General features: G+C 36.5%; 1 protein-coding gene across 3 annotated transcripts in view; it reads right to left on the reverse strand.

Annotated features, from left to right (window-relative positions):
• Positions 1–13,740, reverse strand: part of DENND5B (DENN domain containing 5B) — a 188,113-nt gene that overhangs the window by 45,280 nt on the left and 129,093 nt on the right. For all 3 annotated transcript variants that reach the window (XR_004621419.1, XM_034646078.1, XM_034646079.1), the window contains 2 exons: positions 10,641–10,791; positions 2,801–2,894 (listed from right to left, as the gene is read on the reverse strand). Coding sequence is in view for 2 of the 3 variants with exons in the window: in XM_034646078.1 (XP_034501969.1) it covers positions 2,801–2,894; positions 10,641–10,791 (245 nt within the window). In the remaining variant the exon portion in view is untranslated. The remainder of the gene's footprint in view (positions 1–2,800; positions 2,895–10,640; positions 10,792–13,740) is intronic.

Here is a 13,740-nt window from a genome sequence, read left to right on the forward strand (position 1 = left end):
TTTAAAGACAGATTTTTAAGAAATGAATGCTACAAGAATTTAGTTCCCATACTATCTGTGTATGCACCTTTCTGCTTCAAATCTCTTTTAGAGGATCAAAGAAACAGGAAAAATTTAGAATGAAAGACAACTATCACCCCTGGGGAAATTAAGTATAATAAAGTCTACCAAAACATCCTGAAGGTTAACTTTAAAATAAATAAAAAGCAGGGAATGAAGAGTTTCAGAAAAACCTGAAGATATAAGGCAGAGATCCTATTTGAGAATTGTAACACCTGCATTTCCTAACATTTCAGGTGATACAGATATTATTTGGAATATTACAAATCAGAGATAAAAGGCTGGTAAAAACAAATGTTAACTGTCAAATGTTAAAGGGGTTGTTTCTCCCCAGCCTCAGTTCTTCCACCTTTAGGACTTGTGCAAAGGCAGAGAGAACTACTAGGACTCAGTTCTCAAGAAGAGGTACGGATCCAATTAAGCTTAGGAAGAAACACAATGGCTAGAAGAGTGAGAAACAAAGGCAAGAGGCTAGGAACAGGTCCTGACATTTCTTTTTTCTGAAATATATGAATAATTAGATTTTTAAGTCCATAACTAGATTAGAAATGTAAGCACTGTTAAAGTTTATGGTTCTATTTTATAAATGAAAACAAGCTAGAACGGGGCTCTTCTTTGATTGGCCATATTTGCCAAGCACACAGCACATCACATATGGGGGCAATATAATTATTAGCCAAGAGAGAACTCCATAGGGCCAAGTCTCCTCCTGAGCAGCTCTGCTGAAGCCATGGAATGAGCAACATTCCTTGCACATGCACATAAAGGACTGGGGGGAGGGGGCAGCACGAGACCCATCCTCACATTGAGAAGTGACGTTGCCTCTGTATATTGCAAAAAATAGAGCACTTGCCTTTACAGTAAACAAGTGATGATAAAAATATAATTTTCTTTGTGGCAGCAGGAGGAAAAGGTGTATTTTAAGGTGAAAAATGGAGAAGAAAGAGAAACCTTTCACAAGGTACGTTTCACTACTAGAAGGAAGTGACCCCAGATTTCTTCTGAGATTTCTACCATGCTCTTTTTCATTTCTGTCAAAGCCAAAACAACAAACCAGGAGTCCTAAGTTACTCTTGCCCTCAGGTGAGTAACTGTTGAGTGCAACCTGACATTCAAGGTTACTGGGAAGAGTACCAGTTTGGCTATCAGCAGTCCTGGGCTATAGGTCCAGCTCTGCCTTTGTGTGTCCATTTAACTTTGGGCAAGTCTTGGACTTCATGTAACGTCGGACAAGGTGAACTCAAAGGTTCCTCTTAGAAGTAAGATTCTACACTGATGACCTGATATTCTGACTACATAAAAAACAGATCATGAATAAAGGAAATAAATTTCAACCTAAAAAAAAATAAAAAAACCCAAACCAAAACAACAAAAAACCCCAAAAAACAGATCAGGAAGGGTTCATTAAAACACCATGGAGATAAAACCCAGCAAGAAAAGAAAAGCTGTTCAAAGATGAATTATTTCTTTATTTCTGCAAAATGCTTAAATAAAAGGGAGTTTGACCATTTGATATATTTCTCCTTTGGAAGAACAACAACGTGCTACGTCTCTGGCCCCTCTGCAACTCCTCCCCTTACCTGCCAAAATACCACTAATTAGGAATTCAAGTGATCAGTTTTACCTGCCAACAGTACAGAATTACTCGTGTTAGCACACAGCACCAGGAAGAGGTACCAAACACAAGAGGAAGTGGAGAGCAAAATGGAGAGGCTGACAGTTCACGGCACAAGGTGATGTGAGGCATCCTAGAGCTATGTGCACACACGCATGTGGGTAATTCAAGGAACACTGAAAACAAGATGCAGGAACATCTGTAAAGCACTTTTAGGCAAAGAACATACCAGGCAGCACTCAGAGAAGGATTTTTTAGGAAGTCGTGCAGGAGGAGGTGGACCCTGATCCCACTCCCAGAATGCCATGGAGTTCTGACAGACCAAAAGTTCCCCGGAAGGCTAAGAGGATGGAGAAGTGCCAATGACGGAAAAGCAAAAAAGAAAAGGATGGGGAGAAAGAGACAAGCAAAACATGCATGCATATGATAAAGTCACAGCAAAAGGCGAGAGAAGAAAATATGGTAGCACAAAGAAAAGCACTACACAGATTATGCTTCGGTTTTTAAGGAAATGTTTAAAATCACAAATGTATGAACATTTCAACAAAAAAGCAATATATATTTGGAATGTTTTCTACTTTATTTCTACACATCTGAGTTTAGAAAATAGTTAACACATCCTCTGAATGCATTTTTCTTTGATCACAATTATCAAAACTTACTTAAAATTATTCAAATGTATAATTATGGTTTTATTTTCAAGTAGTACAAATAAAGCATAAGGATCTTAATCCAAAAATAATTTCTAAACACTTTTAAAAATGGTGTCAGCAAGCCAAGGGTAAAGCACGAGCAAATACATCTTTAAGTTTAAATTATCCTTGAAACTTAAAAAAAATCTGTTTCTTGTATATTTTTTTCTCTACAGGAGACATATTGACCAAAAATGTATCCTAAACTTAGCCTTTACTTGATGTGGTACCCAGGGAGATTTGTTTTAGAGCCTTATTTTAGGTATATCAAAATTACAAAAATGGGGGGAGGAGGCGTTTTCTGCTATAAGTCAGTACAAAAGGGTTACTATTTAAAAATAAAACTGAGCCATTTTGTAAAAGAATGCGGAAGAACCTGTACAGCGACAAGTGCTGGGCTGAGCAAGGCTTCCTGGGAAGGCAGCCCACATACCTCCCGCAGGTCGTTGTCCAATCCGATGTGCTCTGAGTGCTGGCGAAGGCGGTCTTTCCTGCGCTGTGCGGTGGCACTCCGGCTTACCCAGCGACTGGAAAAAGAGCCATGCCCAAGAAGGTGCGGGGTAAAACAAACAATGAAACAAACAAACAAACAAAGTGATCACTTATTTTTAAAATAGAAAAAATGTACTCTTTAAAACAAAAGACTACTTATTTGTCAATCCATTCTTTAAATACAGAACAGCTTTATTACGATATAATTAAATACCATACAATTCACCCATTTAAAGCATACAATTTAGTGGTTTTTATTATCTTCAGAGACATGCAACCATCACTACAATCAATACTTTTAAAAAACTGAGGTTAAAAAATGCAGTGTCTCCTCATAATGATCCACTCCTTTCCACTTTATTGTCCATGAGCCCCAAACCCTGGATGAATACCATCCTCTGACTTTTCTAGTCTCCTATTTATGTGGATTAGTTCTTGATTTCCCTCATGACTCCCCACGAATCACTTTACCTGACCTTCATCAACTCTCTCCCATTCCCCTCAAAAACTGTTTGAAACCTTTCGCTTTATCCTCAAGTGCCTCCCCTCAATTGACGACCACCCTTGACTCCTTCCTGCCCTCTACTGAAATGACGTATACACACAGACACCTCATCTTTCTTTTAATCCCGAAGCATAAAATATATTGGCCATGGCTCAAAACTAATTCTGCTACCTGGAAGAAACTCCCTGACCAATTCTCTCTTGACTTCAACCCGCTGCACTAGTCATCTCTTTTTCTGTATCTCCAATTGTTCCCTCTCAACTATTTCCCTTCGGCTTACAAGCATGCTGGTCTCTCTCCTGACCCTCTACAGTTATAGTTAAGTTTCCTTCTTCACTCCTCTCACGAAAAAATTCTTAAAAAGACAACATGACATGTAAGGCCTCCACTTATTTACTTTGGATCTTCAGTTTATCTCAATCAGCTTCCCTGGCAGTGCTCTTGAAGCCATTTATATCCCTAACTGCCATATCCAGGACTATCATTCAATTCTTAGCTTACCCAAACTCTCTGCTACACTTAGTACTACCTTACAACTCCAGCTAGTTTCAACTATGTCAGTATTTCCAATGTGGTCAGTTCTGTCACCTTCGAGCCTTTGTCCATGAAGTTTCCTCCTGACTTCTATTCTTCTTTCAGATAGCTTCAATGCCACACAGAAAGTGTCCTTTGATTCCTCCAAATCTAAACTGTCTACCCCTCTTACACTCCCCAATTTTATTACCTATCACAGTGTGTTGTAAGTACTTATCTCTATTTCCTACAAAATTCTCTCTACTATAAACTCTTGGAGGGCTGGTATCATGTCTGTCAGCTGTTTGTTTGGTTTTCTTTTTTTTTTTTTTTAAGATTGATTTATTTATTTATTTTAGTGCATGCACGAGAGAGAGAGAGAGAGAGAGAGAGAGAGAGAGAGATGCAGACAGCACGAGTGGCAGGGGCAGAGGGAGCTCGAGAGAGAATCTCAAACAGACTCTGCGCTGAGCACAGAGCCCAGTGCAGGGCTAGATCTCACAACCCTGACGTCAAGACCTGAGCTGAAACCAAGAGTCGGATGCTTAACTGACTGCGCCGACCAGGCACCCTGTCAGCTGTTTTATTGGCAGTCTGTACATCACCTGATCCTTCTACAAATACACTCCAAATAAATAATCAGAGATGCAGTCCAACATTTAGTTTTATAGATGTTCTTCACAGTAGGTATGTAGTAACAAATTCTGTTCCTTTATTCCAAGACTCACATTTTGGTTTCTAACTGTTCCTGAAATTAGGATGTGTCTCTATTCCATATGCATGTTTAATGTATAATATTTCCAAAACGCTTTTGAGTTAATAGCAGATCTTACAACCAACAGTTACTCAGAATCAAGTAAATGTGCTCAAAACAACCTAAATGTTCAACAGCAGGGGGTGCTACATAATGAAATATCATACAGTCATTAAAAAAAAATCAAGTTGCTAGGAATATTAATATGGAAGAATGTTCATGGTATAATAACGAGTGAAAAAATAAGCTAAAACACTGTATAAATAATACACTAATCTTGTTTTAAAAAAGTGTGGATATGCACACCAGGATCCATGCAATGGAAGAGCCTAACAGCAAATGTTAACCTCTCATGGTGATGGCATTATGGGTGTTTTAAAATTTACCCTATCACTTTCAAATATTCTAAATTTTCTGATCAGCATATATTATTTTATATCAAACTACTTTAAAAATTTTTTCAGATCTTGGCTTATTATCCCCATGACTATGTATATTCATAACACTTTTTTATTTTTAAAAGATTTTATTTATTTATTTGACAGAGACAGAGACAGCCAGCAAGAGAGGGCACACAAGCAGGGGGAGTGGGAGAGGAAGAAGCAGGCTCATAGCAGAAGAGCCTGATGTGGGGCTCGATCCCATAACGCCGGGATCACGCCCTGAGCCGAAGGCAGACGCTTAACCGCTGTGCCACCCAGGTGCCCCTCATAACACTTTTCTAAGAATATCTCTCTTGAATATATCCTGGCCAGCGCAGAGCTATATACAATTTAAAAAATGAATTTATGCTTTTGCCATTCAGGAAAAGTCATATTGTATTACTGCCAGTTCATTATTTTTAATTTTTTATTTAATAAAATATGCAATTTACAAAAAGCTTAAAATGGGAATGTGGCTTCTTTTGTTGCTTTTAAAATAATTTATGCATGCCTCCGGTTTCAAGTTTCTGAATCATCTCATTTCAGTCTGCTATTTAGAGGAACACTGAATAATTATGATAAAAATGATAGCAAGAAAGGTAGTCCCTCTTAAAACAGTTAAGAAAAATAGGCTTATATTGGGACAAAAAGTGCAAAGCCCTAGTGATTGATCTTTGAAGTAGAATCCTTGGAACTGTCCCAAAAGCAAAGGATCAAAGTAAAACTGTGAAAAGGATACAAAGAGAACTAGGGTGACTGAGAAAGAAGATCCAGAAAAAAGCATATTAAGACACTGACAAAGATTCTTTGCTTGGTCGAATTTTAGGTAGGCTCCTGAACCTTCTCCTAGGTCCCTCTGTGCACTTCCTTATAAAACCCAGTTTCTAACAAGAATCTTGCTAAGTCAGTTCAGCAGGAACTGCCCCCCCCCCCCCCCCCAGTATATGATCATTCATAGCTCATCAGCTTTTACGTCAACCATAACCCTCCAGATGATGTCTGATCACCCAGGCCTACCTTCAGCAAGAATCCTATTAGGTTGGTTTAGTCAAAATCCTCTCCCTTACCTCTGATGTTCCCTCTTAGTAATTTTCTCTCCACTTTGCTACTTGATTATAAATTCCTACTTATCCACATTGTATTTGGAATAGAGTTCAATCTCTCTCCCACTGCAATGGTCCCAACATGGCCCCCCTTGAATAAAGTTTGTCTTACCATCTTCAACAGTGTCATTAATATTTGTTTTTCTTCAACAACTGTGAAGCAGAATATAAACACCAGCTGATAAATTTATATAATAAACAAAGGGGACATATAAGTAAGAAAATGTACAAAGACCCGGAGGCCTCAGAAATAGCCCTGTAGCAAAAAAGGTCAGTGAGAGACAGTAAAATTTGTTCAGGGATTTAAAAAACTAGGGTTACTGGACAGGGTAGTTCAAATAAATAGTAAAAATAGGAAACAGACTTTAAACACCAGCTAATGAACTTATATAATGAATAAAGAGAAGGAGTAGAATACAAACGCAGAACAATTCTCTTGGCAGGCAAAAGTGGAAAAGACTTTAGGCAAAGTCTTTATCTTTAGGTAAAGAAAAGGATAAATATTAACTTACATGGTAGAACTAGCATCTCACTATACATGCTGTGGGACAAAATGCCCTATTTTATTTTCAAAACAGGGATACGATCATCTGCTTAAGAAAATTACTATTAAGTCTACAGATTCCTGGTCTTCTTAAGGAATTACTTTTTTCTTTTCATTATTAAATCTCATTTATTAAGCATATGTTTACCAGAGATGGTCACATTTGCTAAAACGCTAATGACACCTTATTTGCTTTTGCTTTGTAAGCAACATATGAAATTCTAATAGTTGATCAACCATTTGCAGAGGCATGGTTATACATCTCCTTGTCCTGCAATGAGTTCTTAGATCTTTTCTCTTTCAGACTAAAATCTACCTGAAAATGTAATACCTGGGGCTCAATCTGGAAATGAGAGACCTTGGGATTATATACAAGATTAAAAGCAAGAAAACATGGCAGTAAGATTTAAGGCAGTAAGATTTAAAGTTGAAATCTTCCCTCCTTATGCTCCTTACTTCTCTTTTCTGTTTTACTTTTCTTCACAAATCTTATCACTAATAGGTTACTTTTTTAATATTAAGTTTCTTTGTTTCCTCCTCCTTAAAAGCAGGGATTTTTGTTGTTTGTTCATTGCTAAACTCCCAGTGAATAGGACAATACCTCAAATACAGTCAGGGTTCCATGAATATTTGCCGAATGAATGAATAATCCAATGCTATTAAATGAAATAAAGCTACTTAAATTAATAGTCTACTAATATGAAATAATTCAAGCAATTAGGATATTTTAAAGACATAGGAAAAAATAAGTAAACTGATGACTAGTCTATTCTGATGGAAAATTCTCATTCATTTCTAAAAAACAGAACATTTAGTACAATCATCTGGAAAGTTTGAACCCTCATAATGTTCGACATCTCTTCAAGAGTCACATACACCACTGATATAATTCTTTTACTTTACTGCATAGCTCTCCTTTCCAAATATGTAAAAGGATACTGGACTGAAAATTTTCCAGACCTCTAGGCTTTATGAATGAGACACCATGAACATGGTACCTGGAAAAATGAGACCTGAGTTCCACTCCTAACTGCCAGTAACCCAAGCTCAGACTCCTACTAACACATAATAATGTCACTGACTTCAGGGTTAGGCTATTTGACCTCAACCACTGCTTCACTAGGGAAGATGATGCCTATAAATCTATCTTGCTCCTCAGAGTATTATCCTATCTCCTTTGAGGCCACCCCCCTTAACAGAGTCCAGTTTAAAGCAGAAGTGAGGTATCTGAGGGCTCTTTCATTGTGGAAGATCTTGTTACATTGGGTACACAAAACAGAAGTGGCACTGAACCACCTGAATTTTCAGAAGGCAACTAGAGAATCAATGAACGGAATAAAAAAGAATTAGAATTATGCCTTTTGACCTAAATGGCCCAAACTAAATAAGTAAGTCATATTAAGGTTCTTGGAAGGTGGCTTAAAAGTATGTTGTTTCTTTCAGATGACTTGTGTAAATACGTATTACAAAAATTTTGGTACTTATCTCTCTTTTCCATAGTACACACTTTTGTTCATTATTTTAGGTTATTCAGAATTTCTTGGGGGCTACCAAGCACAGTTTCCAACTGCAAATGTAACAAAAGGCATTTGTCACCCTTGTTTTGAAGTAACTGATCCAGACAGTATGTATCCGTGGTTTAACAGTTAAGGGCTCGAGCCCCCGGATCAGCAGACCTAGGTTTGACTCTTAGTTTCATCACTTCCTAGCTATGTGATCTTGGAGCAAGTTGTTGAATCTCTCTGAATCTCATTTGTAAAAAGGGTAAAACAATATAGTTTTTATTTATAGGGATATGCTTGTAAAAAGAAGCTAATGTGCTCAGTGCAGTCAGCAAGGAAGCCAGTGTAGAATCCGCTTAATATTAGCTACTATAATCAGCAGATCAACTCCATAACCTCCCCTCTCTTGGCGTGGAGAAGGCTCCACTGGCAGGAAAAGTATATTTGGAAGCAGAAAAAAGGAAAGAAAAATAATTACTTTCATGCAGTGATGAAAATTTCTAAGTTTTCTGACTGAGATCTGTTAAGGGGTATATATTTATGATGATAAATACCAGACTCTGAAGGGAAAAACAGCAGCAATGTAAACAGTACTGTAACTGTTTTTCCTTAATCCACACACACCAGTTTTTCCCTTTTGATGTGTTTGCTATCACTATAGCTTTCTCACATCTGGAACTAAATGAATCATTATTCCGACACATTTAAGAAACATTTAAAGGAACACCTTCAGCTAGGAAAATGGTAAGGGGTTCATTCCTTTCAGGTTATTAAAAATAGGGTATTAGCAGTACAAACACAAGGATACACAAATATGACCACATATACATGCACCCTAAGAAATTCCAAATATCACAGTACCTAGCTTAGAACACTGTTTATCAAATTAAACCAACTGTTACCATCACATATTAGAGAGATAATTCTCTATGTTTTCCTTTTTCCTGACCAATAAAATCATGACAAACACCTTAGGAAATAAAGAGGCAAGTACGAAAACTTTGCAACATTTAAGTTAAGCAGTTCATCTAAAGAACACAAACATCATACTTTTAAATCATTTTTTGGTTTAAACCATTAGTTTGGGCCATTCAGAAGACATCATTCTACCTTTTTTATTCCCCTCACTGATTCTCTACTTTCTGAAAATTCAAGTACCTCAACGCCACTTCCATTTTGTGTACCCAGTCTTTACCTCAGTCTTGTATCCCATTTCTTTGCCACAGCCTGACTTTCTCCTTTCCTCCTCTAAGCCACTTTTATAAGGTGATAGATGTTGTAGAATGTTAAAAGAATATTTTCAGGTGAGAAAGGGGCAAATGATTCCAACCTGTCCAAGGTTCCTAGTTAGCAGTTAAGAATGAACTAAATTCCAGAATTAGATTTCCGATTCCAAGCTCTTTCTTTGCAACTTATTGTATTTCCCTTTAATACCTTCGTGTCCTTTCTTGTAAAACCCTCCTTTATTCCTCGCTTGTTAATAAAACACCTGTATTCACGCAAAACCAAGAATTCCCTTAAGCCCAAAGAACTCTTTTCACTGAAAAGATTCTAATCATATTCAGATATTTTCTGAATGGAATCATCTGCCATAAAGAATGATAGGGCTTATCTTTATTTTTGATTGTTTTGTAATTTTTGAACTTGATACTTAAAAAATACAAAGGTGATGTTATGGGTTGAACTGTGTCCCCTCTCAACCCTCCAATGGTATGTTAAAGTCTTGAATGCAATACCTATGTAACCTTAATTGGTAACAGGGTCTTTGCAGATGTTATCAAGTTAAGATGAGGTCATCAGGGTAGGCCATAATCCAATAGGACTGGTGTCCTCACAAGAAAAGGGAAATTTGGACTCAGACATAGAGGGACATGAAGACGAAGGCAGAGACAGAGACTAGAGTTAGTACTGTTAGAAGTCAAGGAACGCCTGAGACCAGCAGATGTTGAAGAAGCAAAGAACGCTCCTCCCTTAGAGGTCTTGGAGGAGAATGGCCTGCCAATACCTTGATTTTAGACTTCCAGCTTACAGAACTGTGAAAGAATAAATTTCTGTTGTTTTAAAAGCCACCAAATTTGTAGTACTTTGTACAGCAGTCCTAGGAAACTAATACAGACAGTGAAAGTATAATTTTTCTAATTCCATTAGACAGTATTAGCATTTTATTTAGTTGTTTAAAGTGAAACTATTCCCAAGTGTACATTACTTTAAAAAGGAAAGAAATCTCTAGTCTTTGGATTTTTCACATGATGGAATTAAAAACCAAATACTAGTAGAATGCCAATCCATATTCCAAATGGATTGATTTAGTCTTCGAAGAAAGTAATCAGATCGATAAGATATTATAATGATTACAATATCCCATTAGAGCTGTACAGCACTGCACCCTTCACTTATCCCTTCAACCCATTGCTAAAGTGAAGAACGTGCTTGCTTACTTGTTATTAGTTGGTCCTGTTGCCAAGACATCGGACTGTAACTTTGGAAAGAACCCTTGCTCATATTTGCCTTGACCAATTTTCATATCAAGCAGATGTGGGTGGATTGCAGTGTGATCCATTTTCATTAGTCGCTGCTCAATTGATTGGGCTATAAATTAAATTTATAACAAATTAGAGGCATTTCATTGGCTTAACCTTAAAACAATGCTTCCTCCACTCATGCACCAAGGAACTCAATCTTTCTGACACTCTAAAATAGATTTTTATAAAAGCTCTTGAGAAATCAGTGTAATGTAAGTATAAAAAGGTTAATTTTAAGTGAATACTAGATAACTAATTTTCATGGTATGTTCTGCCTCTGTCAAAAGCAGGGCAGCAGGGTTAAAAAATCTATAGTCCTGAAACAAGTTTCCCTTAAGTGGGATATTCAGTATTTTAATACTTCAATATTTCAATATTAAATATTTAAGAAAAATATTTTTTTAATGAAAATATGGTTCTAAGTACATCTAAGAAGATGTACTTAAGAAAGTGATGGCAAATAAAATACTGGCCTTGAACTGAAAGACAGGGAAGGAAAAGCAAGCACGGTAGCCTTATATTACTTTATTTCTTTGTACAAAGACCCATTACATATCCATAGTTCTCCATTGGTAAAAACAAGAAACAGTGTAAAGTTTATTATTTCACTTTTAGCAACAGTCACATTCTCATTAGTAGGAGTCATTTAGGAGTGTTTATTAGATCAAGAGGGGTAATAGTACAATAAAATAAGCAGGCATTTAGAAAATGTCCAGAGGATAAGAAACTGACCTTTTGAAGAATAAAATAGCCCAAAGGTAAAAGATAGGAATTACTAACATTTCTACTTAAAATCACTTAAAGTTAGGAGGATATCCCAAAGACCCAAGAAATAGCAAACTATTTCTCTGGTAGAAAAATCTGATCTTAAATGTTTTTATGAATTTCCAAGAGAAAATATATTTGTGAAGCAAGACTAGGTCTTTAATCCTTTGCTTACAGATTACTGAAAGGGGAGAACAAGCAGTAATCGTGGTGGTGTCATGAAGAACACACTCTGGGAACTGCTAATCTTGGGATTTAAGAGAAGTAAAAAGGTACTTTTGTAAGTATTTCATGGAACCAGTTTATTTTGCCCAGTTCAATATAAGCAGATTGAGTACTGCTGGTTATTCCCCCATACATACTTTTAAAAACTTTCTTTTTGAATGGAGATGTGTCTGTCCATGACATATTCCACACCTGTCAAAAGAACATGTTTAATGCCATCTTGCGTGAGATTAATGCTTCACCTAAGCCAGTTGGTTGTGCTTGATGACAGCATTAAGGAATGTTTTTGCAGATATCACTATTAACTTCTATGACTTAAACTTTACAATATTAGATACCTACTTCAAATTTCCCTAATTTTTCCTTTATAATTCATATGAACTTATCCAAAACCTCTTGAATTTCATTTTATTTTTAATGTGTAACTTGTGTAACTTCTCTTAAAACATAGTCCATATGGTCTATGTTGGGTGAAAGAATGCCATGTTTTAATGTGAAATGGTATTTAATTTTTAACAATGCCCTCTGGCTCTCTACAACCCTATCTATACTCTCAGTGCTTCCTAATATTTATAAAACATTTAATTAACAGATGGTTCAGGCAAAATAAAGCTTAGATTCATGGCATGGAATTCTCTGAAGTCCCTGCCAATTTTATGTTCCATGAAATACTATAAAATTCCATCTCTGCCAATGAATGCTTCTGTTCTCATGAAAGGAAAAAAAAAGTAGCTTCCGTTTTTCCGCTGGATTTAAAATGACAGAGAAATCCATCTGATACTGAATTATTCTCCTTCAGTCAGGAAGGTTTTTAAAAACAGAAAGCATGATTCACAATGAGTTACTCTAAACTCTTCAGTTTATACTGAAGATTGCCATGGGAGCATAATGCAATGTTACTTTTCAGTAATTATACCACCAGTGAATACTGAATATTTAGAAATTATTAAATGCCTGCTTTGAGAGGTCACGGGCCTGTTAGATTTTCAAGGGTTTGTGCCAGTACTCATTTTCTGTGGTTGGTTAAGAAAAAAGAAAAACTCTGCATTACTATCAACTTGTCTTTCTGCACAGAAATCATGAGGTTCTGGTGCCACAATATCAACAGCAGATAGCCTCTGCCTAAAGAGTTCACCTGAAAATCAAAATTCTTTTTAGTTAAAAGCAAAACAAAACTAAAAACAAAACAACAAAGGACAAAAAACCCCACACACAATAAAAATCAATACAAAACAACAAAATGCCAGTCTCTACAGTTTTTGTTGGGGGGGGTGGGAGGAGGATAATTTTACCTTATGAAAGAAATAACAGCACCATTTATGGGGGATAGACACAGTCACAGTCAGCTGCCTCCTTTTACTTAAAAAAAAAAAAGTCTTTGATAAATTAGGTTCCTGGGAGACTACTGCTTTAGCCTAATCTCATTTTCATATGCTATACCTATAATGGTATATTTTCAAAAGTATTACATAATTTCTGTGATGACAGTGGGAATATCAAATTTTTTGAGAGACTGAGAGAAAATCTATTTTAATTGAAAAGATTTTCTGGAAGCACACAAATAAAGGAATCAGTGCTTAGCTCCATTAAAAAAATTCTGTCAGGAAGGGAGGAATGACATTTTCGCAACAAGGCATTATATTATTCACATGGCTATTAAAGCACTGAAAGTCATACTATTCTCTGAATAGGCACAGACGATTTCATTCATTCCACTCCCTCAATTTCCAGAAACAGAGAGGTAACTGCCACTTCCTGAAGGAGCTCCAAGGATCTACCTTCGTATGTGGGAATACAACAGAATGATGTTTCAGTGAGTTATCAGAAACCTCTTAAGCCTATATAAAGACATCATTTACATATTTCTTTCCTTAAATATGCTACAAATACAGCATCACCACTCCTGTGACTTTGATCTATTTAAATAAAGTGAGAAAGGCAAGCATGGAAACAGAGCAAAGAAATTCTTTCCTGCCTCTTTTTGCTCCAGAGGAAAACTTGCTCAAATAGCTTCAATATTAGAAGG

This window comes from Ailuropoda melanoleuca, chromosome 16 (genome assembly GCF_002007445.2).
Source record: "Ailuropoda melanoleuca isolate Jingjing chromosome 16, ASM200744v2, whole genome shotgun sequence".
Lineage (NCBI taxonomy): Eukaryota > Metazoa > Chordata > Mammalia > Carnivora > Ursidae > Ailuropoda > Ailuropoda melanoleuca.